This window comes from Anopheles gambiae, chromosome 3 (genome assembly GCF_943734735.2).
Source record: "Anopheles gambiae chromosome 3, idAnoGambNW_F1_1, whole genome shotgun sequence".
Classification (NCBI taxonomy): domain Eukaryota; kingdom Metazoa; phylum Arthropoda; class Insecta; order Diptera; family Culicidae; genus Anopheles; species Anopheles gambiae.
In genome coordinates this window covers 69,692,368-69,718,461 of record NC_064602.1, presented here as the reverse complement: position 1 = coordinate 69,718,461, position 26,094 = coordinate 69,692,368, and the positions used below count along the sequence as shown (strand labels likewise).

The 26,094-nt window shown below is 47.1% G+C and overlaps 4 protein-coding genes across 11 annotated transcripts in view; 1 reads left to right on the top strand and 3 right to left on the bottom strand.

Annotated features, from left to right (window-relative positions):
* LOC1271118 (MOB kinase activator-like 2) overlaps positions 1 to 1,722 on the bottom strand; it is a 117,348-nt gene extending 115,626 nt beyond the window's left edge. Inside the window, exons 1-2 of one of the 7 annotated variants that reach the window (XM_061661267.1) lie at positions 1,605 to 1,722; positions 723 to 789 (exon numbers count right to left, since the gene is read on the bottom strand). The gene's annotated coding sequence lies outside the window, so the exon portion shown is untranslated. Of the gene's footprint in view, positions 1 to 722 lie in introns of all 7 variants that reach the window. The other 6 variants (XM_061661259.1, XM_061661261.1, XM_061661262.1 and 3 more) reach the window with 6 other exon arrangements.
* Positions 1,723 to 2,973: 1,251 nt separating this feature from the next.
* On the bottom strand, positions 2,974 to 6,691 carry LOC1271120 (protein regulator of cytokinesis 1). The gene is made up of 5 exons (XM_309866.6): positions 6,405 to 6,691; positions 5,927 to 6,321; positions 4,521 to 5,848; positions 4,303 to 4,425; positions 2,974 to 4,019 (listed from the first exon to the last, which is right to left on the bottom strand). Exons 1-5 carry the CDS (start codon positions 6,440 to 6,442, stop codon positions 3,663 to 3,665), a joined length of 2,241 nt encoding a protein of 746 aa, XP_309866.5. The 5' UTR covers positions 6,443 to 6,691; the 3' UTR covers positions 2,974 to 3,662.
* A 419-nt stretch (positions 6,692 to 7,110) lies between these two features.
* Positions 7,111 to 10,530, top strand: LOC133393769 (transcription factor SPT20 homolog). The gene is made up of 4 exons (XM_061660128.1): positions 7,111 to 7,317; positions 7,493 to 7,893; positions 7,978 to 9,641; positions 9,713 to 10,530. The coding sequence occupies exons 1-4, from the start codon at positions 7,292 to 7,294 to the stop codon at positions 9,755 to 9,757; spliced, it is 2,136 nt and encodes a 711-aa protein (XP_061516112.1). The 5' UTR covers positions 7,111 to 7,291; the 3' UTR covers positions 9,758 to 10,530.
* An 85-nt stretch (positions 10,531 to 10,615) lies between these two features.
* Positions 10,616 to 25,467, bottom strand: LOC1271122 (mitogen-activated protein kinase kinase kinase kinase 5). Of its 2 annotated transcripts, XM_061660125.1 has the most exons (15): positions 24,443 to 25,467; positions 23,579 to 23,999; positions 22,028 to 22,126; positions 21,653 to 21,951; positions 21,501 to 21,567; positions 21,376 to 21,427; positions 20,168 to 20,206; positions 18,481 to 18,802; positions 18,261 to 18,411; positions 17,004 to 17,592; positions 16,742 to 16,935; positions 16,563 to 16,657; positions 16,365 to 16,491; positions 14,974 to 15,100; positions 10,616 to 14,894 (listed from the first exon to the last, which is right to left on the bottom strand). In XM_061660125.1, exons 1-15 carry the CDS (start codon positions 24,551 to 24,553, stop codon positions 14,783 to 14,785), a joined length of 2,805 nt encoding a protein of 934 aa, XP_061516109.1. In that variant the 5' UTR covers positions 24,554 to 25,467; the 3' UTR covers positions 10,616 to 14,782. The 2 variants fall into 2 exon arrangements, with proteins under 2 accessions (XP_061516109.1, XP_061516110.1); XM_061660126.1 differs by lacking the exon at positions 20,168 to 20,206.
* Between the last annotated feature and the right edge of the window lie 627 nt (positions 25,468 to 26,094).

The window sequence follows — 26,094 nt, the reverse complement described above, 5'->3', positions numbered from 1 at the left end:
TTCCGAACACGGAATCCGAATCAGGTAGGTCCCGCGAGCTCCCACCACTACTATATACTGTTTATTAACACAAACCAACTTCCTTTCCGCATTTCAGCATTTCAATTTTATACTTCTTCATGTATCATTCGCAGATTGGAGTTTTTTTTTGTTCAATAACTGTTAAATGACGATCAAGCGTCAAACAACCTCAAAAGCATAAAAAAGAAAACAATTTTCCATTTTTCCAGTATGGAAAGCACCAAACAGCACCGTTTTCTGTTTTAAAAAATCAAACCGTTCCTATCGTTCGTATGCTCGTGTGAATTCTGTCACTTTTCCGGCCACCATCGACTACCCATCTCGCTCGCTCGCACCTCACCAAACGTCAAACGTCTGGTCTGTCTAACCTCACTTTCGCTCCCCTTGCTTCTCCTTTGCTTCTCCTTTGCTTGCATTATCAACATCAACTAATAACAAGAACTAATCTGTCACAATGTCGCTGCATCTCGCTTGCCTCTCCGACTCGCATACAGGGTGCCATCTCTTTCTGGCACACACACACAAAACCATACACACACGCAGTTTCTTCGCGAAAAACGTAAGAACCCGGAACACAAGCGCACTTTGATCGGTGGATCGGAGGGCAAAGAAAGTGAGCAAAGATTTAATGAGAATGGCGAAATAATATGCTTGCATCCCTCTCTGTCTTTCGTTCACCCCTTTCCGGGTGGAAAACTTACCTGTATGGATAGACGACTTTTGGGTTAAAAAGAACTAGTTTTCTAGCTGATAGAAGACGGTCACACACTGCACCCGGAACAAGGGAAAAACTGATCAATGCAAAGCTTAAAGGCTCTACCGTTCCTGTTTTCTGAAGGAACGGACCCAACTTCGCGTTACGTCTTGATCGCAATCACCTTGAGCTGCTGCTGCTGCTGCTGCTTTAGCGGAAGCAACAACAGTCGATCCTCGCAATCAATCAGTGAAAAAGGCAAGCGCCAAGCAGGGACGGCCGCCAGCAAATTTGCTCGATTGTATAAACTACACAAACACACACACACACGGGCACACAGAAACGCGCACACACACACGATGGGGCGATATGGAGGAAGAGATTGCACTAGCGCTTTTCTCTCGTTCTCTCTTCCCCGCTCCCTGGTTCTTCGCGTGGGGGGGTTTTGCAAACCAGAACCTTCTCTTCCTCTTCCTTCTTTCCTCCGACGGTTAATCAAACCGAGCTAGAGGGAAGCTGTGATTTGCCACACCGAGTAGTGCACTACCTATAGTGAGCTTTGATTTATTTTGTTTTGCACTCGCTGCAGCGGACGGTCGTTTTCCGCATTATACTCGCTTTCCCCAACACAATTGCACAAGTCCGATCCACGCACAGTGTCCAACAAATCACAGAACGTTCGCGGGCGAGAAATGGCCACCCTTTCACTGCTTTCGCTTGTGCCGCAGTGTACACACGCAAATATGCTGCGGCTGTTACATGCGGGTTATGTGTTCACATCACACACACACCCAAAGGCCACGGGCGTGCAAATTTTCCACTGTTTTTCCGCTGGGACTATTTTCCGTGCCGCCGAACAGGACTCATCTTTTCACGAACGATACTAAACTTGATTATGCTGGGCTGTGTGTGAGAGTGTGTATGTGTGCGAGGGGTTGAGCGGGGAAGAGAGAGCGATCGGGGGTTTTGAAGAGCGAGCAGGCGAACAACAACAACAAGATAACAGTGGTCGTGTCGCAATGGTCATCGTTTGTGGACAGATGCGAATGACATTTCCATACGATTCATTCAAAAAAGGAAAATTTAAATTTTTTAACCAAAGAAAGAGCAATAAAGTTTTTATCATCTCGTATTTTCTTAAAATTTTAGTTTTGATTGTATTTTTTGGGTGCTTTAAGGAGTATCTGTTCGAGAAAAATAAGCAATTGTGCGTGTGGTAATAAAACTGTTCTCGTGCAATGCAAACATTTGAAATAACCGTTGGCAGCCGTTGAATTCGTTGAATTTTGTGCATATAACGCGGAACAGACGGAACAATTCGATATGTGTTCCTTGTAGTGATAGGTAAAGATGGCTCCGATCCGACTCCAATAACTTCGGAACCGACTCCGTAGGTCCGCCCAGCATTATCCGGAGTCGTTCGGAATCGTTAGGAGTAGTCGCAGTTGCCAAGAGTCGTTCGGAGTCATCCGGAGTCGACCGGAGTCCTTCAGAGTCGTTCAGAGTCGTCGATATCGTCCGGAATCGTCCGGAATCGGTTGGAGATGGAGTCGTCCGGAGTCGACCAGAGATAATTGTAGTGATGGGTAAAGCTGGCAAAAATCCTCATTCGTCTCCGATCCAACTCCGGTAATTTTGGGACCGACTCCGGAAGGTAGGTCCGCCCAACATTATCTGGTGTCGTTCGGAATCGTCTGGAGTCGACCGGAGTCGAAGTCGTCTGGAATCGGAGCCGTCTGGACTTGACCGGAGTCGTCCGGAGTCAGCCGGAGTCGTTGGAAGTCGGAATCATCCGGAGTCGACCGGAGTCGTCCGGAGTCAGCCGGAGTCGTTGGATGTCGTCAAAGTCGTCCGGAAACGCTTCGAAACAATAGCCTGTATATGAAGAGCTCACGCAAAGTGAAAGACAAAAAAGAACGAAATTCTGATCATTAACATATTGCACCGGACGGCTTCTGTTGACTCCGACCGACTCCGGACGAGTCAGGGCGACTCCGGACGACTCCAGACTATTTCATTTGTATTTACGACTCCGCGAGACTCCGGACGGAACTAGTGGTTCGGATTTTGCCGGAGTCGGAATCGAACTAACAATAGCCGGAGTCGGATCGGAGTCGTGAGTGTGCTCCAAAAAGCACATCACTATTTCCTTGTACTTATCCGTCAGGAGCGATATTAACATGAACAAATTAAGAACGAATTACCAACTCAATCAATTATCAATTCAGCAACGAACGAACAGCAGTACGTACAGCAAGTTCGGTTAGCAAATTTCAATATTTATTACACTTCAACAACAGACTAAACTGATTTTGTACCGACAATTTAAGTAAAGTTCTGTAAAAACTTAATTCTATTCCTTCGAGTAAGCGTTCTAGCGTGACAGGTGCATCCAGGTGTGGTGGTAAAAAACACACTTGGGGGAGGGCAAAAGAGAGCAAGGTCCTCGTTTAAATAACGGTTAGCATTTAGCACGTTCGGGAGCACTGTATAATTGTAATGTGTGTCCCTTACACTTATAAACAAAAGTCAATAATTAAAATTAAAAAGCATGTCTTTGTACAGCGCCACCGTCCACGCTCGGAAGACAGTTTGCAATTTTGTGTCATTAAAACAAAAAACAAACAACCATTTCATTACATATTCTAAAGAAACAAAAAATAATAGATGATCCATTCTAGAGAGCTGCTTCGAATCAGTTCCAGTGGAACACGACGACTCTTCGATCTTAAATGACGCATTCAACCCGTTCTACACTATTCGTTGGCCATTCTTGCCCGTAAAGTTGAATCGTTGTTTGCTTCGATCGTGCTTAAATGAGCAACTTCTTCGATGGTGCAATACACTCTGCCACATTGCCATCTTCCAAATGCTGCTCTTCTTCTCGTTTCATAACACAAATCTGCAATGCAGGACGTCGGCTGGACGGACGACAGGGAGGATGCGCTTAGAAGATAATGGGACAGTTTTTAGCGGCCGGCTTCAGTCGCCTGGAGCCACCCCGCGTAGTATTGCCGATCGAGGTTGAATTGGCCACGCCGGGCGATCGTGCCAGCATGCTCGATGACCCAGCAGCAGCAGCAGCGGCAGGTGAGTGCGAGAAGCTCATCGGTTTCGGTGGCAGCATGGGGGCCAGCTGTGGCATTGGCTCAACGTTTTCTTCCCCCTCCATCAAGCTGGTATCGGACGGCAGCGGTTTGATAGGTTCCACCATCCGTTGCTGGTGCAGGCGTGTGATGCGACGCGTTCTTTGCTTTTCCGGCACCACCGATGACCGGTTGGGGACATTATTATCGAAGAAGTTCTAGTTTGAAGAAGGGAGAGATGGCCAAAAAAAGGCAAACGATGGCAAAACGTTAGATCTTGCTGTGTTTCTTCGCTCTTCTTGCCAAAAAAAAGGTAAATCTAAAACTCAAAAAATATCGGATTTTGTAAAATTCGATCGCTCTACTTCGCAGCCGAAGATGTTGGAAAGTGAATTCGATAGTAGGTAATTACATTTATTCCATCACCACATAACTATTTACACAGAAAAATACACATTCACAAAAATACACCACGTGTAACCGTTACCGAGTTCAACGTACCTCAATCTTCTCGTAACAAACCGATTCCTGCAGAATGGTGCCCTCCGCCGAGCTGATGATCACGGACGGGATCTTCGCGACCGAAGCGCTACGCCGTTTGCCCTGCGACTTCCGACGTGATCGCTGGAAAAAGAAAAAATCGAGCGTCAAACATAAAGAAACAATTTAAATCAAATTTCCACACTATAACGAGCTTCTTGGCACCCCCGCCTACTCACCCGCTTCTGTGCAACCGAACCACCCGCCTTGCTATCGTACACCTTGATGACCGGCACCTTCCCGGGGGCAACCTTCGCGAGGCTAAGCTTCGCCGTCTCGGTTCGATTCACGCCCGCAGCCGGACTGTTTAGCTCCCGCAGCAGCGAGCGTTTCGCGTGCACCTTGCTGTTGGTCGGTGTGGCCAGCTTGCGCTTCAGCCAGGGCCCTGATTTTGTAGCCGAGGCCGTCACCAACGGTGTCAGCGATGCTTTTAGCGCCGAACCACCGCCGGTCACTAGCCGCGACCGATTGCTGCTCATGATGGAGGAGCATTTAACCATCGAATCGCCGACCCGGTTCGGGGTGCGCCCGACCGTCGACACACCCAGCACGCCGTTCGCCTTTTTCCGTGCGCTCGATATTTGATGTTTGCTCTCCTCCCGCTGCTTCCACTGCTGCTCGATCAGCTCCTGCACCGGCGTACCGTACACGGTGAACTTACGCCCATGCTCCTCCTCGTACTGCCTGCACACCTCCAGCAGCTTGGCCTCAATTTTCGGCAGCTGGCTGCTGATGCGTCGCCGCTCCTTTTCCTCCTCCAGCAGCTTGCCGCCCCGGTTGTTGTAGCGCGTCGGGTCGTTCGATTTATTCTCGAGCGCCTGCATCCGGTCCCACATCTCCTGCCGCTGCAGCACCATCTGGAAGATCTGTTCATTTTCGCCATAAAACTGCTTCAAACTGTCCAGCTCGAGCTCGTGCAGCTTCAGCATGTCCTCGCTGTAATCCTGCCAGTGGAACGTGGTGAACCGGGCACGCTCGTCCTCCGACTTCATGCACCGGTCCCACCATTCGACGATTTCGAGCCGGGTGCGCTCCACGAACGATTTCATGTTTTCCCGCCGTAACGTTTCGCACCGGTCGTGCTCGGCGAACAGCTTGTCGAAGGTGGTCTGCGTGTAGGAGGTTAGCTTTTCGAACTTCTTCACGATGGCCGGATCGGTTTCGAGGCACTGCCACAGCCGCTCCAGCTTTCGGCGCGTATCGTCGATGTGCTGCTTCAAGCTTTCGTACTGCGCCGCCATTTCCTCGTGCAGCATGCGCAGCCCGTGCATGTTTTCGCGCGTCGGTGGAAACTTGCGCGCGTTCAGCAGCCGCTGTTGCTCCTCCGTGATGGGGACCGTTTCCAAGCAGCTCATCAGCTTCTTTATTTCTCGCCGCAGATTGCCAATGTCCTCCTGGCGCTGCATCTTTTCCGCAATCAGATGGTCCAGGTAGGAGCGGAACTCGACCAGTTCGCGCTCCGTTGGCAGTGGGTCCTTCGACAGTGTCTGTGGTTCTTCGCTGAGCTCTAGATGGGGGGGAGGAGGAGGAGGGAAAAGAGGCAATTAAACACAAAATTGGACACACACAAAAATAAAACCTCTACCTTCACACAGTGTTTCCATCTCGAGCAAATACTCATCAATTATTTCGTGCCGCTGGCTGAGCTTTTGCCGCATCTGTTCGAGGCTAGCGTCCAGTGCGGCACGCTGGTCGAACAGCGGGCGGGATTCGATGCCCGCCGGCAAACCCTGCTGCTGTTCGCCCAACAAGCGCTGCAAATCCAACGCCTCCTGCTTCAGCTCGGCTATTTCTTCCACGAAGCGCTCCCGGCGCTGGTTGCTCTCTTGATACACCTCCTCGAAGAACGCCGTCATGTGGTCCGGCAGCCGCTCGGCATAGGCCAAACACAAGTTCGTATCAAACATTTCGTCCCACAGATCGCGCATACGATTGAACCCAGCTGTACAGATGGTCTGCATCTGGCGGTGTATCGTTAGGCTGCAAAAAAAGGAAAGAATCGTCATGTTCGTGGTAAAATTGCATCGGTGGAGGATCGATGACACTCCAAATTTGCTACTTACAATGGATCGTCATCCATGGCAGTTGAGGATGACTCCATCTTGTTTGGCTTTGCTTTTATCGCGGTTCTCCTCAAACACTGACACGAAAAACACTGCTTACGAGCAATAAAACACCCAGAAATATATTCACTTCACGTAAAAACACGCGCTGATCGCTTTAAAACAGCAAATTACTGCACAAAACCCTCGGCACCAAGCGAACGATACGCAGACGACGCACACTCACACACCCCAGGTCAGCGACGGGTATTGAAAAAGTTCGTTACGCCAAACGTCTACCCGAGGGACGTTTAAACTTGCGGCTTGCAGGCTGATTTCAGTTCAGTGGCTGACAGCGGTTGACATTCGAGCACTTGGGTGCGTGTTCAAACTGCTCGAACCATGTTCGAAACGCGGTTTGCATCTGCAAATGCGATAATTAGGCAATTTTCCAAAAAAAAATTGGTACATTAAATTATTTTAAATTTTAAAAAGCTTATTAAGGCTTATTATGTCTCTAAGAATAGCTTTATTTTTTTCGTAAATCAGCAAAACAGAATGACAACAAAGATGTCGAACTGCGTTCAAGAAGTACATAATAGCACTAAATGCAATCAAAACTAACATTGAAACTCCTTTTTCAACAGCGAACCTACCAAAACATGAGCTAAAAAACTAGAAAAACATTAGAAAACTGCATTCACTTTGCGGTCTCCCCCTTCCTTCTGTTTTTGACATTTGGTCACGTTCGAAAGTGCATGGGCATTTGAAGGGAAAGCGCATCCTCGCACTTCGGGAAATTTCGGTAACCCACCGCGAACTGTTCGGGGAACCGGGGCCACGACTGTTTACGATTTGCGCCTACGAAACCGCACGAAATTGATTGGCCACTTCACTATTGCGCGATCATGGCGAGTAAACTAGCAAAGCTGGAGTAAGTATTGCCCATCCATCGTCCCTCGATGTCGCCCAAATGTCGCCCCGCCGCTAACTTAACCTCCCATTTCCGCATGATTCCGCTCGGCGCTGCTCGGTGTCGGTGGTTCCACGGCTCCACACAACCAACAAACACCATGGCCACACGGCACCACCCCTGCCCGCACCGCCAGGCAAGACACGATAACAAACTCTCTGGAGATCGTGCACCACAAGGTCCGGCTGCTGATGGAGGTGTGGAAGATGTTCTTCGACGAGATCTGCTACCTGGACTATCTGACCTCGCTCCCGTCCAGCATCGAACAGTTTCTGGGCGAGATCTACTGCCTCACGATGAACTTTTGCGTCCGCAAGACGCAGCGCATCCGGGAGCTGCAGACGAAAATGTTCGAGCTGCGGCGGGTGCTGAGCGTGGGCAGCGACGATCCGGACGATGACTGGGAGCGGGGCCACATGTCGCTCGATCGGAAGCTGACGCAGCTTCAGCAACGCATCAACACGCTCACCCAGCAGCTGAACGAGCGCAAGCTGCTGATGGAGGAGTACACGCGCGAGGAAATCCAGCTGCTGAGCGGTATTACCTTAACCCTTCGAGGTGTTGAAATAGCTAGTGTAAAATCTCCTATTATTGTTGTTGTTTTCCCTTATTTCCCCCTAGATCTTGGCGAAGCCGCACCGCCCCACGAACCGCTGTGCGCCAATCCGGACACGGGCGTTCTGCCGGACGCGCAAAAGATGGCCCAGTTTGCGGACTACCTGAGCCGGTTGCGCGCCGAGAAGGTGAAGCGCATCGTGACGCGCGACAAGCTGCAGTCGGAGATCCGCAAGAAGGCCCAGCTGCTCGACTGGGTGCCGCGCAAGGACCGCCACCGGCAGCTGATCAACGAGCAGACGCTGATCCCGTCGCTTAGCAACCTGAACGAGCTGCAGCATCTGGACTTTGTGTTGTCGGGGCTGCTGGAGCGCAAGCAGCAGCAGGAACAGCAGCAGCAACAGCAGCAAACGCAACAGAACGCAAAGCCGCTGCCAGCAAAGAAAGGCAAAAAGCAGCAACAGCACCAGCAGCAAGAAGGACAGAAAATCGAACAGAACAAAGAGGAAAACCCACTGCCAGCTGATGGGAAGGAGCGGGACCAAGCACAACAGAAACAACAGCAGCAGCCACCGTTACCTTCCGCAACAGCGACGAATCATGCTACTGCATCGAACAGCGGCACACCGTCACCACCACCGCCACCACCATCACCCGCGTCGGAAGTCGACCTATCGGCAGCAGGCACCAGCACGACCACACCCGGCGATACCACGGCCTCGAGCACGGCCAGCGCCACTGCCGCCACCGGGCTGTTCGAGCAAACGATCGAAACGTACATGCGCGTTGAGGCGGTGCTGGGCCGACCGGCCGACCGGGACAAAATCATCGAGGAAATATTCAGCCGCTTCCGGGCGAGCATCAACGTGTGGTGGGAGCGGTGCCTGATCCTGCCGAACGAGCGGCAACAGTGCAAGGTGCTGTACACGGACCAGCTCGACGAGGACGCGTTCGTGGCGCACATCGAGCAGCAGAAGCTGCTCCAGAGCTACTACCACGAGAACGAGGCCATCTTTCGGCTGATCTACCAGTGGGCGGACCAGTGGAACCGGGCGGTGCAGCTGCAGCGCGAGCAAACGGCGGCCGAGGAGCTAGCGGTGGTGAACGAACGGCTGGCGGCGATCCGGAAGCAGCTGGATAGCAAGTGCCGGGAGTTTGAGCAGCGGTGTCAGGTAAAGTTCACCATGTACGGGATGCCGGTCATGCAGGTGCTGCAGCGGTGCCAGGCGAAGGGCGAGAAGCTGAAGCTCCCGGACAGCTGCAAGGTGAAGCAGGCGCCAGCACCGCCACGCACCGCCACGACGAAAGCTGCCGCCAGTGCCGCCCGCCAGCAGCTATCGCCCGAGACGGCGGTGGAGCTTAGCACGATGCTGAAGGATTTGCTGTCGGAGCAGCAGCAGCAGCATCTGCTGGGAGGGCCGATCGGGTCGGACGAATCCAACCACGGTACGGATGAGTGGCAGCAGCAGCAGCAGCAGGCGGATGGCGATGACGCTGTAGTCGACGAAGATGAAGACGACGATGAGGATGAGGATGATGACGACGATGAGGAGGAGGAGGAGGAGGACGATGATGACGAGGAGGAAGAGGAGGATGATGATGATGATGAAGAGGATGACGATGCCGATGGTAGCAGCAGCAGCAGTGACGATGGTGGCGAGGTGAACCAGAAGCGAGACGACGAGCTGCTGGAGGAAGCGTTCGCCTCGGCAACAGCGGCAGTCACGACCGTAAGTGTGTTTTGCGCCACCGTGCCCAATTCACTCCAATTTCACTCATTTCATCTTCTTGTTTGTTGTAGAAAACCCGTATGCATTCCGTAAACGGACACCCGGCAGCATCCTGAAGGCGCGGAGGCGCACGGTACTACTACTACTACCAGGCCAGTTTGAAGCGTACCAACCAACCATATTTACACATAAAGAGCTAAAACCAGTTGAAAGGGTCCGGACCATCATCATCATCATCATCATCCTCGATGCGGAATTGCGCATTCCGTTCGATTGGGGGGTTTTAGGATTTTAGTGAATTCACGGCGTGAGCGCGCGCGCGCGCCATCCTAGCAAGAGAGAAACCGAGTGCCTTTTTTTATCCATCTTAAGTTCCTCCGCTTTCCTTCAAACGTTGCATGATGTTGCACTGTAAGTGTAAGTAAGGGACCCCCCTCCGTTGAAGTTGATTATATCCCCCCTTCTATGTATAGACTTGTTAGGCGCATTTTCCTCCCTTTGATACCTGGTGGCGTGTTCTACTAGTACGCAAAGTTATGCGCACTACTACTACTACTTCTTTCTTTTTTGCTTCTTCTTTTGTTGTTGAATCACACAACACACTTGTATAGATATATAAGCAGCGCCGCGGATGGAATTTTATCGTTAGCCATCATCGTTAGCCACCACAACACTACTCCCCGTTGTCCTGCTGCTCCCCGGCTCCTCCTCCTCCTCCTCTTCTAACCCCGTTTCATCAGCTCCATGCGTTCATGTTTACAGCGTTTACAGCGAGCCGCTAACTCTAACACTCCCTCTGCGCGCCGCACTGCACGCAAACGCACGAACGCCGTTAACAATTTACCAAATAAAATAAAAACTTTAATGCTTTATAATGTTGCAGCCGAAAGTGATGAAAGTGTGTGTGTGTGTTTTTTTTTCCTCGTTTGATAATAGAAAAGGACGAAACGAAAAAAAAGAACATAGTCCAGTGGTTTATGGTTTTGAATATGAACCGTTGAATCACATTACTTTAAACTCTCTTTATTTTCATCAATGCCTTAACGCGTGTGGGGGAGAACTGTTTCACTTTTAGGTGAGAGTAGTGTGTTTGTGTTTGTGGGCCCTAGCGAAACAATAGATAAATCTTGCGTACAATTTATGCGCCCTTTGGGGATGTCGCCGTGCAGCATATTGAACGGCGTTGCGCACGTGTGATCGATAGTGTCCAACGTGTAATTAAAACATGAACAAATTCTTCTAAATTCATTCTACTAAGAGGGATGTGTGTGTGTGTGTTAAATGAAGTTAACTGTTGCACACATGCAAAAAAACAATCTGCAATAACGCTTCATATTTAACGCGTTTTAACGGATATATTGCGGGAGCGGTCAAGTAAATACTGTCCAGATTTGGCAACAAAAAAACAAAGGCTTTATATTGGAACTTGGCGGGTGACACCATGCTGCTGCCCATTTGCTGTCCCTAGATAGTACTACTTCTCTCTTTCTCTCTAGCCAGCAGATCTATATATTATGGCCACCTATCTCGTACCGTGATTCCGACCCTTAATATCGTGGCGTTTTGCTCATCTCTTTCATCCATCTTTCCCCGCTTTTGTTTTGGTTACAACTTTTACAAACCTTAGCACTTTTTACATACTTCCCAATTTAACTTCTTGTTTGGGGGGAGTTTTATACACGCTATTTTGTGTCACCACCTGTGTCTTATATGTATAAATCCGAATTTCCTTTCCCAGAACCCAGAACCTCTCACACTCTGCACATTCGCACTAATGAATCTCTATCACTCCTTATTACCCAAAAAAAAAATAAACTGACTATTTGTGTGAGTGTGCTAATGGGTGTTTAAGGGGGCGCGTAGTTGCGGTAGTTTGAAAATGGGAAAGACTGCTGCTCAGGGGGCGCCTAACTATGTATTATACAATTTACCCGCTGCTTTATTTGCTACTACGGAAAACATGTTGTCCAACATATCAATCTCAAGCGAAACAACGCTCTTAAGGAAAGAAAGGTAATACGGCAATAGTAACCCTAGCAGTAGTAGTAATAACTAATAACACGAACAGTATTACACACACACAGAATGAAAAACACAGGACAAAAAGGTATTTAAATATATAGTTGGTTGGAAATAACACAAACGCATTCGTTCGCAATTGAAAAAATGCAGTACAAGAATGCGAAGTTAATTGCACATGTTTTTTTTTTTGTTTTTTGGAAGGTTTGTTCGTTTTTTTTTTCGTCGTTAAACCCGGATTACAGTTCCAGTGAAATTGAACGTGAAATTTTGGGGTTTTCTGCTACACGTCTTCTTCTTCTATTGGGAGTAACGTCCTACGTGGACATACCGGGTCTATTAAACAGAGTTTCGACACTTAATTTGAAGAAGCCGGATAAGTCAAAACCTTGCTACGGCAGGACGATCTCTTCTAGGCTTGGACCCAAGACGGGCATGTCATTGGGTCGTTCGAGTTGACAACTGTACCACGGGACCGCCTCTGCTATACTCCGTTACGTATTAATCAGCATATGGCTTATCGTACACCAACAGAAACGATATTCAATTCCCCAACTAAATGGACCATAAAACATATCGAATTAATAAATTAAATGCATTTACTTGCGATTTTCCTGCTTTGTGCATTACCCGAATCACAAGGAAATGCATTTAACTTATTAGTTTATTACAAGGTTTCCACGATTTTTTGGTTGGTTCCCATCAATTTTTGGTGGGTTCCCACATTTTTTTGGTGCGTTCCCACGATTTTTTGGCCGTTTCCCAGAAATTTTTGGTCAAATTGTATTGATATCCAATCGGAAAATAACAATAAATTATGGGAACGAACCAAAAATCTATGGGATACGATCAACAAATCGTGGGAACTGACCAATAAATCGTGGGAAACCCTGTATGTAGTTAGTTAGTAGTATAAATAGTTTGCCAATTGAATGTCCTTTCCTTTGGTGTACGATAAGCCATATTTTGGTAAATATTTAATGAAATATAGTACACAAAAAACCCAAAATTTCACTTTCACGCAAGGTCTAAAAACGCGACCTTAAAATGTTGGTCGTACAGTTTGAATGCTTTTAATAGGTGGAATTGTGCAGAGGAAAGCTCTACTCACAGTGTCTATAGGGGGTAAAAATAGTCAAATGGTCCATTGTCGTTTGGTGGAAATGTTCGTCTCATCCGCCGAGGTGGCGGAGGTTTTTTTAAACTAAACTAATTTAAACAACTTTTAATTGATTAATTAAAATAAAAACAAACAATGGAATATCTTGCAGCGGATATAATAATGCAATTTTCGCCCTATCCGTTAAAGTAATTTTAATATGACTGTTTGTTTGTTTGTTTAATTGTTTGTATGTTTTGTTCTCACTGGCTTTAGTGTGTTTGTGTGTTTGTTACTTTTATAGTATCGTCAGTCTAGCGTTGTTTGTTTTTGTTTTGTTTTGCAGACATAATACTAGCATAATTTTCTTTGTTTCCTTTTCTCTTGTTCATTCCTTAGCCCCGCACCCGCCTTACAGTGTTCTAATTAGGTTCGTTTTGTCGTTTTGTCGACCTCTCAATGACGCGTTCCGAACGGTTTTGTTTGTTGTTTTATTGCTATTTGTATTGTGTTGTACCGTTATCACTTGTTTTGTTCTGTTCTCTTTTTTTTCGGTGCTCGTTTGCTGTTTTTATTTTCCTTCTGTTGTAGAACAAAGCAATACGAGACACGCGCAAAGATGTTTTAATTGTTTATGGAGTGTTTCTTTTTATGTATTTGCAAATGCATGTAACTGTCTTCTATTTTATCATGTTTGAGTTTGAGTCTAATAGTAATAACGCACACATACACACTTTCATGTACGTGCACAGCTTACGCGGGGGGCAACTTTAACAGCAGTATTGTGTGAGTGTGTGTGTGTTTTGTTTTATCAAATGTACAATCTGATGCTTGTGAGAAGCTTGTTCGTGTTGTGGGGGCTCTACAGGAGTTTAGCAATTCCGACGAAACCACAACAAAATGCTAGTTTTATAGAGGGATCTGTGTAAATAGTTTCCCCGCGTTGTAGCAGTTGGTTTTTGTGTTTCCTTTTGGTTAGTTAATCATTTCAGTACATTTCCATTCACCTTCCATTGAATCTGCTCTCTAGTCTCGGAACTTGATTCTCCAAACGTTCTTGCAGCAACCGAAATTGTGAAAAGAGATTAAACGGATCATTTGATATATAAAAATATACTCTCTTTCTCTCTTTGCTGTACACTGTACTCTGTGTGTGTGTGGTTTACGGCTTCTTGTGTAGAATGCATTTGTAGTGTTGTGGCTGAGTGTAGAGGTAAGTGTAAGTGCGACCTTTTTTTCTAAACAAACCTAAGCAACTGCTTTTGGCTATTGCTTTCCTTCCGTTCCATTCGAATGTCGCCTGTGTATTTTGCTGCGTGTGAGCAAGTAGTATGAGTAGCTCGTTACAAATAACGCAATATATGCATATATTATCAGTGTGAATTATATTCAACCGCTGTCGGCTGCCTTGCCTGCCTAAGGCAATGTCAATTGGATAGTAGTGGTAGGTGTAGTAGTAGCAGAACTAGTAGTACGTGTTAATAAAAGAGGGAAGAAACGATACCATATTTTGGCTGCGCTTGAAACCACTGATCGACAGGGTGGCAGACCTGCACTTATCCGCATATCACTGTACAAGCATAATCGTGACCCTCCTTTCTCAACTAACGTCTGCATTATGCATTCGTTTAATGTCAAATGTAAGGGAACTCAGACGCGTACTACTAAATAAAATTAATACTTTTTTTGGGCTACTCTCTGCATGTCCCTTTTCCCCAAACTGTTCCGTCATGTGACTGTGTGTTCGTCTGCCGTCATTTGTCGTACATTTTCACCTCCAAATTTTGCGCCTTGAACCTTGAACGTCAGCGACAAACCACTCGTGGGGTTTGCTGTTCTGCGCGGAAACCAAAGTGGAGCGTGGAGCGTAACCATTTTTTCCTCCCTAAAACAATGGCCTTACCTCCAACGCTTCTTTTCTAAAAAGAAAACAAACTAACCACTGCACAGTGACGCGAATTTGCAACGCAACGCAAACACACGCAAAACAACGTTAATATCGCCACCACCGGGAGCCCATTATCTAGTAGCTTGCTTCGTGGCCAGCCAATATGTACAGATCGTGGCCGACATCGCTCGTCCCTTCGCCGCCGCTGTCCGCACGGATGGTGCGGCTTTGCAGCATTACCACTTTGCTGCAAAATGAAATAAGGGGGAAAAGAAGTGATTTAATATTAGACGGTTTTACAGAGAAGATGCTGACGCGCTACATACTTGTCACTGCCGATAAGCTCGTAGATGCGGCTCGTGTCGGTAATTTCCTGCGTAATCTCACCATTCCTTAGCGAGCGACCCTGCATACCGTACTTGTGAAACGCTAATACACTATCAGTTAAACAGACTGTATTGTGTTGGGAAAGAAAGTGCGAGAAAAAGGTAGTTAATATCATTCCACACATCTCTTAAGGCGTCGCCCATCAATTACGTAACGCTGATAAGAGTGGAGAGGGTTATGATTTTTTACATGGGGGAGAGGGGGGAGTTGAACTTTTGTTACGTAACGCAAAATAATATGTTTTTTTTTTTGAATGAGTAATAAACGATGATTCTTCTTCAATTAACAATCGTTAACAATCGTCGCGGTTATGCCGGCTTAAAAAGGATTTCGTTACTTCTTATGTACTTCATTGGTAATACCGAAAAATACTTCATTGGTAGGGACCGGTTTATACGAAGATACAACCCGAGACGGAACTTGGTTACCACGGACGGACGGATGGACAAACTTACCAAAGGATCGTAACAGTAACGTTGCATTCCGTTACTGCGACGACCGCAGTGGCGCACGCATTCGATTGTAAAGGCAGGCATTTGATGATAGTGGCATGCGTTTCGCAGGTGACGACACGCGATTCGAAGCAAATGGCACAAGATTAACTATAACGCTGGAAACGTGTGCATTACCAATCCCATTCCTTTCAAACCAAATAGATTAATCAATTTGTTGATGTTGACCCTGTAATACGCTTCTAATTAGTGTTGGGTTTCATATGAATCTTTCGTTGAGATTCATTCATATGAATGTTCAGTGATCAGTAATTTGAATCACGAGTCGCATCTTCAAAGAATCACGAATATCTAAATGTAAACGAATCTTCAAATATTCATTAATCTCTAAATATTCATGAATCTATAGGCTTCATAAGTCCATTCAAATTGATACATCACCATGGATCATGTATCTTTAGAGATGTATGATTTCCAAAATATTGAATTGGTCCAATCCCATTTAAAACTTGCCCGTTGTTTGTTCAGGCCATGGACCGTCTCCCCGTAGCAAAACAAGCCTGATGGTTTGTGGTACTGCGTGGTACTTTCCAAGAAGTCTCGATAGTCTGTATAGGCTAGCATGACCACGTAGGTTATTACGCCAAGAAGAAGAATAATAAAAAGCTCAAGCTTTATGTTTTTTTAGAGATTTATAAATCTCTCCTAGAGATACGATAATCTTTCGAGAGTCATTAATCTTTATAATTAATTTTTGAGGGGAGATCACTTTCAACGTTACAGTTTGTTACACTAGAGGGAGGGAGGGAGTCCAAATTAGCAATTTTTGCGTTACGTAATTGATGGATGACGCCTTATTGGAAGGAACAAAAGCTTACCTATACTTTCGATTACAAAACTAAATTCCACGCGCGATATGAGCTTGCGGCTCTGCTTTGGGAAACCCTGAATGTCGACGATTTGTACGAACCGATCGTAACACACCAGTATCGCATCCTTTTCAATCTGTAACGAGTTGTTGCAGTACAAATGCCTTTTCAAATTGCGTTCCCAGTAACAGTCAACACCTTCCTTACCTGATGCACTTTTATTGGTCGTAGTGTATCGCGCCGATTGATGACCGTTGCCATACCGTCCATTTCCTCCACCGTCGTATTGAACCAGGTGGGAGCTATAAAAAACAGAAAGAAACGATGGGGCATGAAAGCATGGAGAATCATATGTTATTGGTGCTTCTTCCTACTACGCGACTTACTGCTATTGGTATTGATCAAATCCAGCTTGAGCGTATCGTTCGGCCCTTTCCGCACGTTCACACACACGATCGGGTACTCGAGCTCGGGTGTGATGATCATTTCGAACACGTTCGAGTTTGCCCCGTAATACTGGATGTTGCCGGATGGCCACTCGCACTGCTTCAGCAGCATGAACTTGTTCAACGGATCGTACCTACAAGAAGGGAGACATTTCAGTACAGAAATTACAGAAGATTTTTTTTTTTTCATAATCATCCTTACCATTGCATCAGGAAGATCCCGGTCGCCATCGAACCGCACAGGTACTTGTATCCGTTGTACGGATTGCGCGTCACGCAGCACTGCATGCAGCCCTTCGTGTCGGGGACCTTCGTCGTGAGGGCGAACTTGCGCGGCACCAGCTTTTCCGGTATCTTCTTCATGTGCATCGAGAAGCGGTGCGTCTGCTTGGAATGTAGCGCCAGCAGGTCGTGCCGGTACAGCTGCGCCGTCTTGCCGGACAGCGACATCAGGATGTCCTTAATTACGTACAGCCAGACGGTGCGGCGCGGGTACAGCTGCTCGATCGCGGCATCGTGCAGCTCGTTCAGGTTGAGGTTGAAGATGCCCTCCTCCGCACCGATCAGCAGATGCTGGTCACGCGTCTCCGGATGGATCCAGGACGCGGTACAGTTGATGTGCAGCGGACAGTCGTTAAACACCTTCGAGAAGCAGGCACCCATGTGCACCTTCGGCGTTGGTGGCAGTCCGTTCGATACGGGGCGGGGTGGCGTGTGGCGCCGGCTGCGATGGCTGCGCTTCGGCGGAATGGGCGGTGTATTGTTGAGCAGGTCCGGTTGCGATTCGGATGCTGGAATGCGGGAGGAAAAGGGGACAAATGCCGAATTTAGTATGACTGCAAGGTAGTGATGGGAAAAATTAAGATTTCGTCGGAATCGATTCCGGCTAGCTCCGAAGTTTTCTGGAATCGACTCCGGAAATGATTACGAAATCGGTTCCGGAATCGACTCCCGAATCGGATTCGGTTCCGGAATTGACTCCGGAATCAACATCGGCTCCGGCATCGGAATGGACTCTAATTAGCATCGAAACGGAATCGGTTTCGACATATCCATAGGAATAGGCATTTGGGTCCAATGATGCAAAGTATTGATAGCCGCAAAAAAATAAAATTTACTTGTAAACGATCCTTTCTTATGGAGATTCCCGGACTGATTTCTCATTCCAGAGTTAATTTCATTTCTGTAGTCAATCCTGATTCCGTTACAGGAGCAAATTGCGATTCCCAAGTCGATACTGATTCCGGAGCTGATTCCAATTCCGGAGCCGATTCCAATTCCGGAGCTGATTCCAATTCCGGAATCGATTCCGGATTCCGATCCGCAGTCAACTCCGGAATCGGCTTCGGAGTCAACTCCGAAATCGGCTCCGGAATCGATTCCGGAATCGGAAACGGTTAGATTCGATTCCCAGCTCCCACCACTACTGCAAAGGCATGAATGCAACACCTTCCCTTACCTCCTTCACTGTTACCATCTCCATCGCTTAAACTACGCTGCCTGGAAGACTTGTCGATTCCCTTGAACAGCTCGTTCAGCTGATCCATCGAGTGTCGCTTGCTACCGCCCTCATGCTCTTGCGAATCACCCATCGTCGTTGCTCCATTTTGCTAAAACAAAAGCATAAAAATGTTTAAAAATCCTTCCCACAAATTCATTCGCCCCTAACGGAAGCCTACCGCATTCAGCTGCTCCAGTTTCGCGGTCAGCTGATCCATCGCATCGTAGCTGAGCGTCGAATCGTCTCGCCCATTATTGTCATACTCAGACGCTGTCGCCAAACTGGCCGTAATGTAGCTGCTGTTCGACGCAATCAGACTGTCCTCGTCGTCCAGCAAATTATGGTGGTGGTGGTGGTGATGATGATTGGTGGACCCAGCCCCACCACCACCGGATCCATTGCCGGTACGATGCTGCTGCTGCTGTTGCCCGTTGCTGCCGGAGCTTAGATCATCGTTCGCACACGCCAGCAGTGAGTTATCGTGCAGGGGTAGTGTACGCCTTTTGTGGGGTGTATGGTAAATTGTTGACAGGTTGAAAGATAATTTTAAAGAAAGGGGAAATATTATTCCGTTGCCATATTTTAACCTACAAAACGGGGAATTCTTTGGCATCCTAAGGCAACAAATTACGATTGTTTAATTTTCAACATAAATTGCCAAAAAGGGGTTTGAATAGAGTGGTATGTGTATTCTAAAACATGGATGACCACACCGTTCGAATAACAAGGGGAGTAAATGCACGTTTTGCAACATACATGAACAGTTTGGAAAATACAAAAGGAAAAAAGGAAAGTAAATTTTGAAACAAAACACACCAACTAAAAAGCAAATTGCCCTGAAAGCTATACGTTTTTTAGCAAAGCATCACCGATTAGTAGTAGAGAGCGCTGCAGCGCTAGTTACACTGTCAGATACATGATTAACTATCGATTAGTTATTGCTTTTATTATGTTTTTTTTTTTTAAATAAGTTTAGTTTGATAAGCGCATACGCTACCGTTTTGTTAAGGCAGAACTCCCCGCATTTGAGTCCCACAAAGTGTGTTAGCAAATCGATTACTTATGGAAGGATTAGCTTTCACCAACATACGAGAAGCTACATCAAAAACTTGCAGGAATTCGGTACAATGTGAGAACATGCCATGGTGGGTTTCGATTGTTTTGGGGGTTTAGTTTAGTGTGTGTGTTGGGATATCTGTCGGCACTTTGTGGCCCATTCGTGAGAATGTGTTTGGTTTCATTTGCACACAACAAGATGCTATCGGTGGGATATACGAAACACGATGCCTTACATTCTAGGTGTCCGTGAACGGGCGGTGTACATGAGGCTTATGAGGATGAAAAAAAAACAGTGGAACAGAGACTGTGTGAAGCTGAATTCTTACATGTGTGTTTGTGTGCTTGTGGTGTGTATGTGTTTTGGAAGACTGGAAGCAAGATTTAAGCGCGCACGAACGTAAGCGTACCGCGTGACGATAAAACATACAAATTAAGGAATTATAAAAATACGCAAGATAGTAATTTCGTTTTTCCCAGTAAAAATACAAAATAAAATCTAGGCACACACACACACACGAGACCATTTTCCACTGAAGTATGTTGAAGCAAAATGCATGAAAACGCTAAAAATGAATGCTTGGGATGGCTTGGGGCATTGCTCTTAATGAAGTAAATACAATGTGGATATCGAATAAATATTGTGAAATATATGCAAAGTACAATATGGATTGGCATTACTTTCGAAAGGAATTGTATGAAACAAAGGGCGTTGCCTTGCTGGGAGCGAGCACGAGATGTTTATGTGTGTGTGTGTTTTGTGGGAATGAAACAATGGAACAATGTGGCGATGCGGTTGCGTCTGTTACCTTATCTTCAACTCCTCGTCTATATAATGCAATAGACTCCTAGAAAAAAGAAAAAACACAAGACAGATATGGCACCAGTTGTTTGTTTGTGGAATGGAATAGTTTAAATAGAGAGAACGGAGTACAGAACGGTTATAGAAGAGCGCGTGAGGGAGCGTGGTATTTAGATCTTTAGAAGTGATAGAGCACGTGGAAAATCTTTCTTTAGAAAAAAACATACACACACACGTAGAAGGACTGTGTGAAGGCCGTTTTCACATCGTACGACGGGGCAAGAGGTAACGTAAATTGCGGTACAACCGTAAGCTAATAATACGCGAAAAAGCATTGATGATTACAACACACCGTTTGATGCTAGAGAGCAATAGAAAAGCTTTTCGTTGAGCGCAGTTTAAGATGCAACAAAACGACCTGTTTAAACCTACTGTACTGCAACCGGAAACCGGAACTGGGGAACGTGGTACTGTGTCACATAGAACGAAGTTTAGACGCAGACACAAAACACACACATAAACTGTCCACAAATTAATGTTTTTTTGGGAATTCGTTATTCGTGAGCTGGCGTGAATGTGGGTTACTTTAAAATCCATGTTTGGGGTTTGAGTTAGAGGCGCAACGGAACGATGTTACACCGATGGGTAAACGAAAAGGGTCAGTTTTTTGATTCGAGAACCGTACGTGTGTCAGTATGTGTGTCCATGTGTGTTTGTTTGCGCTGTCCTATGGGCAATGTTTTGGTGGCCGCGTGAATAGTTAACATTCTATTGCATATGTGTGTGTGTGTATGTGGTGGTCTTGTGGGTCTGTAGTATTATGGTGGTGCTGTATTAGACTGGCATTAACAACGAAAAAAAAGTAATGAAACGTAGCTTTTGCAGCGCATTCCGCAGGTAAGAGGAGTTAGGTTTTTCCTTTGGGGTTTTGTTTGTTTTAAGTTGAAAAACAGTCTGCCTTGCATTTCGGCATAAAAAAACTGAAGGAGCGTGACACGTAGGATGGCACGAAGCAGGCAATCAATACCATTACTACTACAAAACGGTAAGCGGACACAGTTGAGGGGAAATTGTATTGGATTACACGCAGTGCGGTTGCTCCAACATCGCGCTTCTAACTAACAGGCATCGCTTATTGAGAAAACCCTTCAGTTATGTCCGCGCATCCCTGCGAAATGCAGTCTGGAACGTCGTGCACGATCCAACGATACTTACATATCACTCGGTAGTGTTTCTGGACTAGATGAACGCTCGTTTTCCAATGGTTCTAAAAAATAAAGGCAGGAAACAGTGTTATGCGACTAAGAATGACACCTTTGCAGCACAAAATTGGCACTTACTACAATGATAAACAGAATTGGAGGAATGCATTCGACTCGTAATTCTCTGTGGTCCATTTGCGATGGCCTAAAATGACGGAGAAAAGGTTTCCCATTAGTTCGTTGTCCCACGGCAAGCCGCTTTGCTACCCATTCTGGTGGTCAATATTTACTCCTTCCTCCTCCGACTCCTGGTAGTAGTAGCTCGCGTGCGGGCTGTGATACTTCTGCAGCAGCTCCTGCGGCAACCGGATCGACATGTCCGACTGGAAGAAGGCGTGCTGCAGCAACCGCTCCGCCGTCGGTCGCTTTTTCGGGTTCTTCGTGAGGGCCACCTTGAGAAAGGAGTGAAAGTTGGTGCTCCAACGGTCCTTTTCCTTCAGCGTCGGTGGCTTGAAGCCGCTCTTCGACATCAGGAAGAGTGCCCGCATCGGGTGCAGATCGAACATCGGGGGCTGCAGTTCGGCCAGTTCTAGAAAGTGAGTTTGGAGTTTTGTTAGAAAAGGTTTTTGGGGGAGTTTTTTTTTGTATTGTTTTTTCTCTCTTACCGATTGCAGTGATACCGCATGCCCAGATATCGCACAGATGATTGTAACCACCTTTCCGTTCGACCGCCGCCACTTCCGGAGCCATCCAATAGGGTGTACCTGTTGCGGGAAGGAGAAAGAAATGCATTAAAATGGCGCAACAGCATTTAAGGGGTAATTAATATTAATAAATTAACATAAAAATACATTTTATTTAAATTTTACACAACTCTCAAACGATCGTCGTTAAAAAATCATTCCATTTTGCGTAATCAGTTGATACATGAGGGGACATATTCCGCAGTAGCAAGGCTTCTAGCTCGCTCCCCCTCCGTTCAGTGGCGAGAGTGGCGCTTTCGAATCGTTATCTTATCATGCGCCGCAGCAGCAAAGCAAAACAAAAGGCATCTGCTATATTTGCCTAGTCCATGCTAATTCTGTGTATCGCTAATGCGGTACCAAAGCCTCCCATACAGTACATTAGCCGTCCTGAGTGGCGTACTGGCGCACTTAATATAAGTATAGATTTAAAATACATTAAAATAATGTCAAACTGACCACGTTTTGGGAACGATTCCACGTTTTGTTTCTTCTGTCACCCTCTATGCCCTGCCCCCTCTATGATATGGTCCGCCGAAGCACATCGCTTTACCCTCCATACAGCAGACGAGGAGGGTAAATGAGTGTGTCAATTCGATTAAAAATCGTTTCAACACCTCTCTTGCTCGTTTGCTCACGCTCAGACTTGACGCACACACACACGCGATCCATCCATCGTGCTAAAGATCGCATCACATCCGTCACGCCTCGCGTATCACCTTTTTGCCTTGAGCGAGCCCAATGGTAACCGTGTCAGCCAAAATAAAGTGACGAATGCATTTATGGGTGGCATCAGGCAATACAAAATGGGACATTTGTTGCTAGCAAAAAGATCCTAATAACTATGCCGAGAAAAGGATTTAAAGGATAGAAAATTGGTCGGTTGAAAGTGTAGCTAGAATGTTCTTTACACTCCCGCTATTACTCGTTTTACAGTCCCTGTTAATTGATAAATGAACTTGCTATCAAGTGGCCATTACAGTAACACAACTTCCATTGGCGGAAGACACACCGAAGCAGCCACACAACGGCAATGGCGGTTCCGGAAATGAAATGAACATAAATACAGCCACATAACGATAATTAAAACCCGCCCTCAAGCAGGCGGCCCAGGATTAGTTTTACGTACAAGCTCAACAAACGCCCGACCGGAATTCGGCAAGGGCCCTAGTTAGGGCAGGTTGCAAACCAATATCCCGGTCGTGTGTGTTTGTGTGTTATCCAAGCAGGCACACTGGCCATGGTCAGCTGCGTGCGAAAACGCAATGAAACCCGCAGCAACGAAAAACACCCTCTCGCAAAGACCTACAATCGCAGCGAAAGTGAAAAGTGTACTTGTGCGAAACGACGACTCCTCTCAAGCGCCGGGGGGCAGGGGAGTGTTTCGATCGATTGCACCACTTTCGATCTCTCGATCGGCGAAACGGAACGGGGCTTGTTCGTCGGATTACCGGAAAGTTCCGGGCTTCTTACCGATGAAGCTTCGCCGCTTGTTGATGGTGGCCGTGATCTGGGCGCTCACGCCAAAGTCGGCCAGCTTCACGTCGCCCCGCTCGGTCAGCAGTATGTTGGCGCCCTTGATGTCCCGGTGGATCTTGCCCATCGAGTGCAGGTAGGAGAGGCCGCGCAGCGTCTCCCGGCACATGTACGCGATCTGCAGCTCCGTCAGCGGCCCCGTCACCTGGTAGATGTCCTGCAGGCTGCCCCCGCCACAGTACTCCATGCAGATCCAGAGCTTGTCGTGGCGCATGTACGAGCCATAGTAGGAGATGATGTTCGAGTGGCGGCAGTCGCGCATCATCAGTATCTCCTGCTGGATGATCTGGATGTCATCGCCCGGCTCGAGCTTGATGACTTTGATTGCGGCGAGCTCATTCGACTGCAGCTTCTTGGCCTGCAAGAAGGGAAAGAGAGAGAAAGAGAGAGAGGGAGTAGAAACGTTTTGAGATGAGAGTGTGTTGGTAGATCTAGTAGGCAGGAAGGCAGGTCGGCCCGCGCACGCCTTTGTAAACGAAGGAATGCAATTAGAACAGAGCGAACGAAGCGGACTGGACACAGACAGAGAAGGAAGATAGAGAGAGAGTGAGAGTGAGAGGGAGTGCGCAAGCGACGTAGATTAAGCCGGGAGGGGTCCCGGGAATAATTAAAGCACTTGCGCGCTCGGGAATTGTGTACCGGGTGGTATGTGTACACGCAGACGACGTGATCTAAAATTATCAACAAGGAAATCGAGAACTCAACGCGTTCTGCTCGGTGGTACGCATTCCTGGCGTTCTGCTTGGAATGCTGCCTGCTTGCAAGAGTTATTGGCCCTGGCCGTGCGTGTGCTTCACGTACCTTGTACACATCGCCGTACGTCCCGGAGCCGATCTTGTGGATCAGCTCGTACTCGTCCTCCGGATTGCGGCGGGAGATGGCCGAACTCAGCATGGGGGTTTGGTGCGACATTCTGCCAGCATTTTCCACCTGGCCTGCTCCGTAGCGGATACCGGATGCGTACGCGTAACCGAACACTTTTGCGCTTTCTTCTCCACAACCACACAAACGCACACTCAAGCACACACACAACCAGACGACACGGTAACACTTCCTTCCCTGCTGATGCCCACTTGATTCCCTTTTGGCACCACCGCTCGCGGGACGAGATGGAGGATGTGAGATTGAAGACAATTCACACTACGGAAGCACACACACACACACACATACACACATGAACACCAACGCACAGACGGAACCACAAACAACGCAGTACGACGACTCGCGAAAGGATGTACTCGGTCACTCCACTGGTCCAGCTGGTTTTGTGGACACTGATGGCAATCACTCACACACACACACGCACTGCCCGACCTGTAACAATGAGCAACAATGCCGTACAGCAGCTGTGCGAAAGCAACGAAACAATGCGAACGGGATGTTCCTGTTTTTTCCAAAATTTGCGATGTTTTCTTTTCCCCTTTCTTTTCGTTTCTGTGTGCGTGCGATTCCTTATCTGGCCCACCCCAACTAGCTTGTGGCTGGCACTGCTGGGGGTCCGGATGCGTCTGGGGCGTGCACACGGATGAGCGAGCTAGGCTGACCGTGTCGGGCACAGGCCGAGGAAACAATAGGCACGACACTCGCCCCACACACAGACACGCACGGATCGGTAGGACTTGGGACAACAATCTATTTTTTTCCTTCCTTCGCTCTGTCCGCTCGCTCCGTTCAGTTCCGTTTCTGGGCCTAACAATAAAACGTCTGTGTTTTGACAGGTAAAGTAGCTGGGTGCGTAGTACGCACCAGTGCATGACATGGCCATTGCATATCGTTTGCGTCTTTTGTCCTTGTTGCACTACTGTTGATGAGGGCTATGACGTCACAGTGTGCGTGATGCAGCATGAGTGCCGGCTGTGCAGGGTGTTGACATGTTGACAAAACACTGCAGGAAACGGCAACGGTCATGGCGATGGTGAATTTTAAATTAATTTTTAGAGTGAAATTTACGAATTATTGGAATGTTATATCGACATTTGTCATACTATTAAATTAAAAATATTGGAAAAAGTGCTAGAATTGCAAACAAGTGCATTATACAAGAGCAATTGTTTGTTTTTAATTGTAACACAACACGATCCGTGGTACTTTTTTTTGTACATCACTGTGCTTGTCCAGGGGCAGTAAACAGTTCTTTTGACTCACTTTGTTTTGTGATCAAATTTCATGCAAAAATAGGTAAACTGCAGCTTTTTCGAGATTTTTAATGTGCAAAAAAAATGCACACTTAATGGCACCTACGTCTGACATACATTTGGCGAGACATTGTAATGGGTCAATCGTGCCGCAATTATTGCTCTCCAGACAGTCGCTTTCAAAGCAACACGTAGACGAATCACAGCTCACGCTTCGAGCGCTTATCTTCCGCTAATTGAAATCGTTCTCAAGCTTTAAATAAGTAAATTATAATCCAATTACGCCCTTCAATATTAAGAATGTTTCTTTCCGCAACG

Coding starts and splice junctions, on each gene's coding strand:
- LOC133393769 (XM_061660128.1), top strand. CDS start 7,292: ATGGCGAGTAAACTAGCAAAGCTGGA. Junction 7,894..7,977: donor GGAAATCCAGCTGCTGAGCG/GTATTACCTTAA, acceptor ATTTCCCCCTAG/ATCTTGGCGAAGCCGCACCG. Junction 9,642..9,712: donor CAACAGCGGCAGTCACGACC/GTAAGTGTGTTT, acceptor TGTTTGTTGTAG/AAAACCCGTATGCATTCCGT.
- LOC1271122 (XM_061660125.1), bottom strand. CDS start 24,553: ATGTCGCACCAAACCCCCATGCTGAGTTCGGCCATCTCCCGCCGCAAT. Junction 24,000..24,442: donor CGTACGGCGATGTGTACAAG/GTACGTGAAGCA, acceptor CCCTTCTTGCAG/GCCAAGAAGCTGCAGTCGAA. Junction 18,803..20,167: donor GACGAGGAGTTGAAGATAAG/GTAACAGACGCA, acceptor ACCCCACAAAAG/GCGTACACTACCCCTGCACG.
- LOC1271120 (XM_309866.6), bottom strand. CDS start 6,442: ATGGAGTCATCCTCAACTGCCATGGATGACGATCCATT. Junction 4,426..4,520: donor GTTCGGTTGCACAGAAGCGG/GTGAGTAGGCGG, acceptor TTCTTTTTCCAG/CGATCACGTCGGAAGTCGCA. Junction 4,020..4,302: donor TTTGTTACGAGAAGATTGAG/GTACGTTGAACT, acceptor TCTTCAAACTAG/AACTTCTTCGATAATAATGT.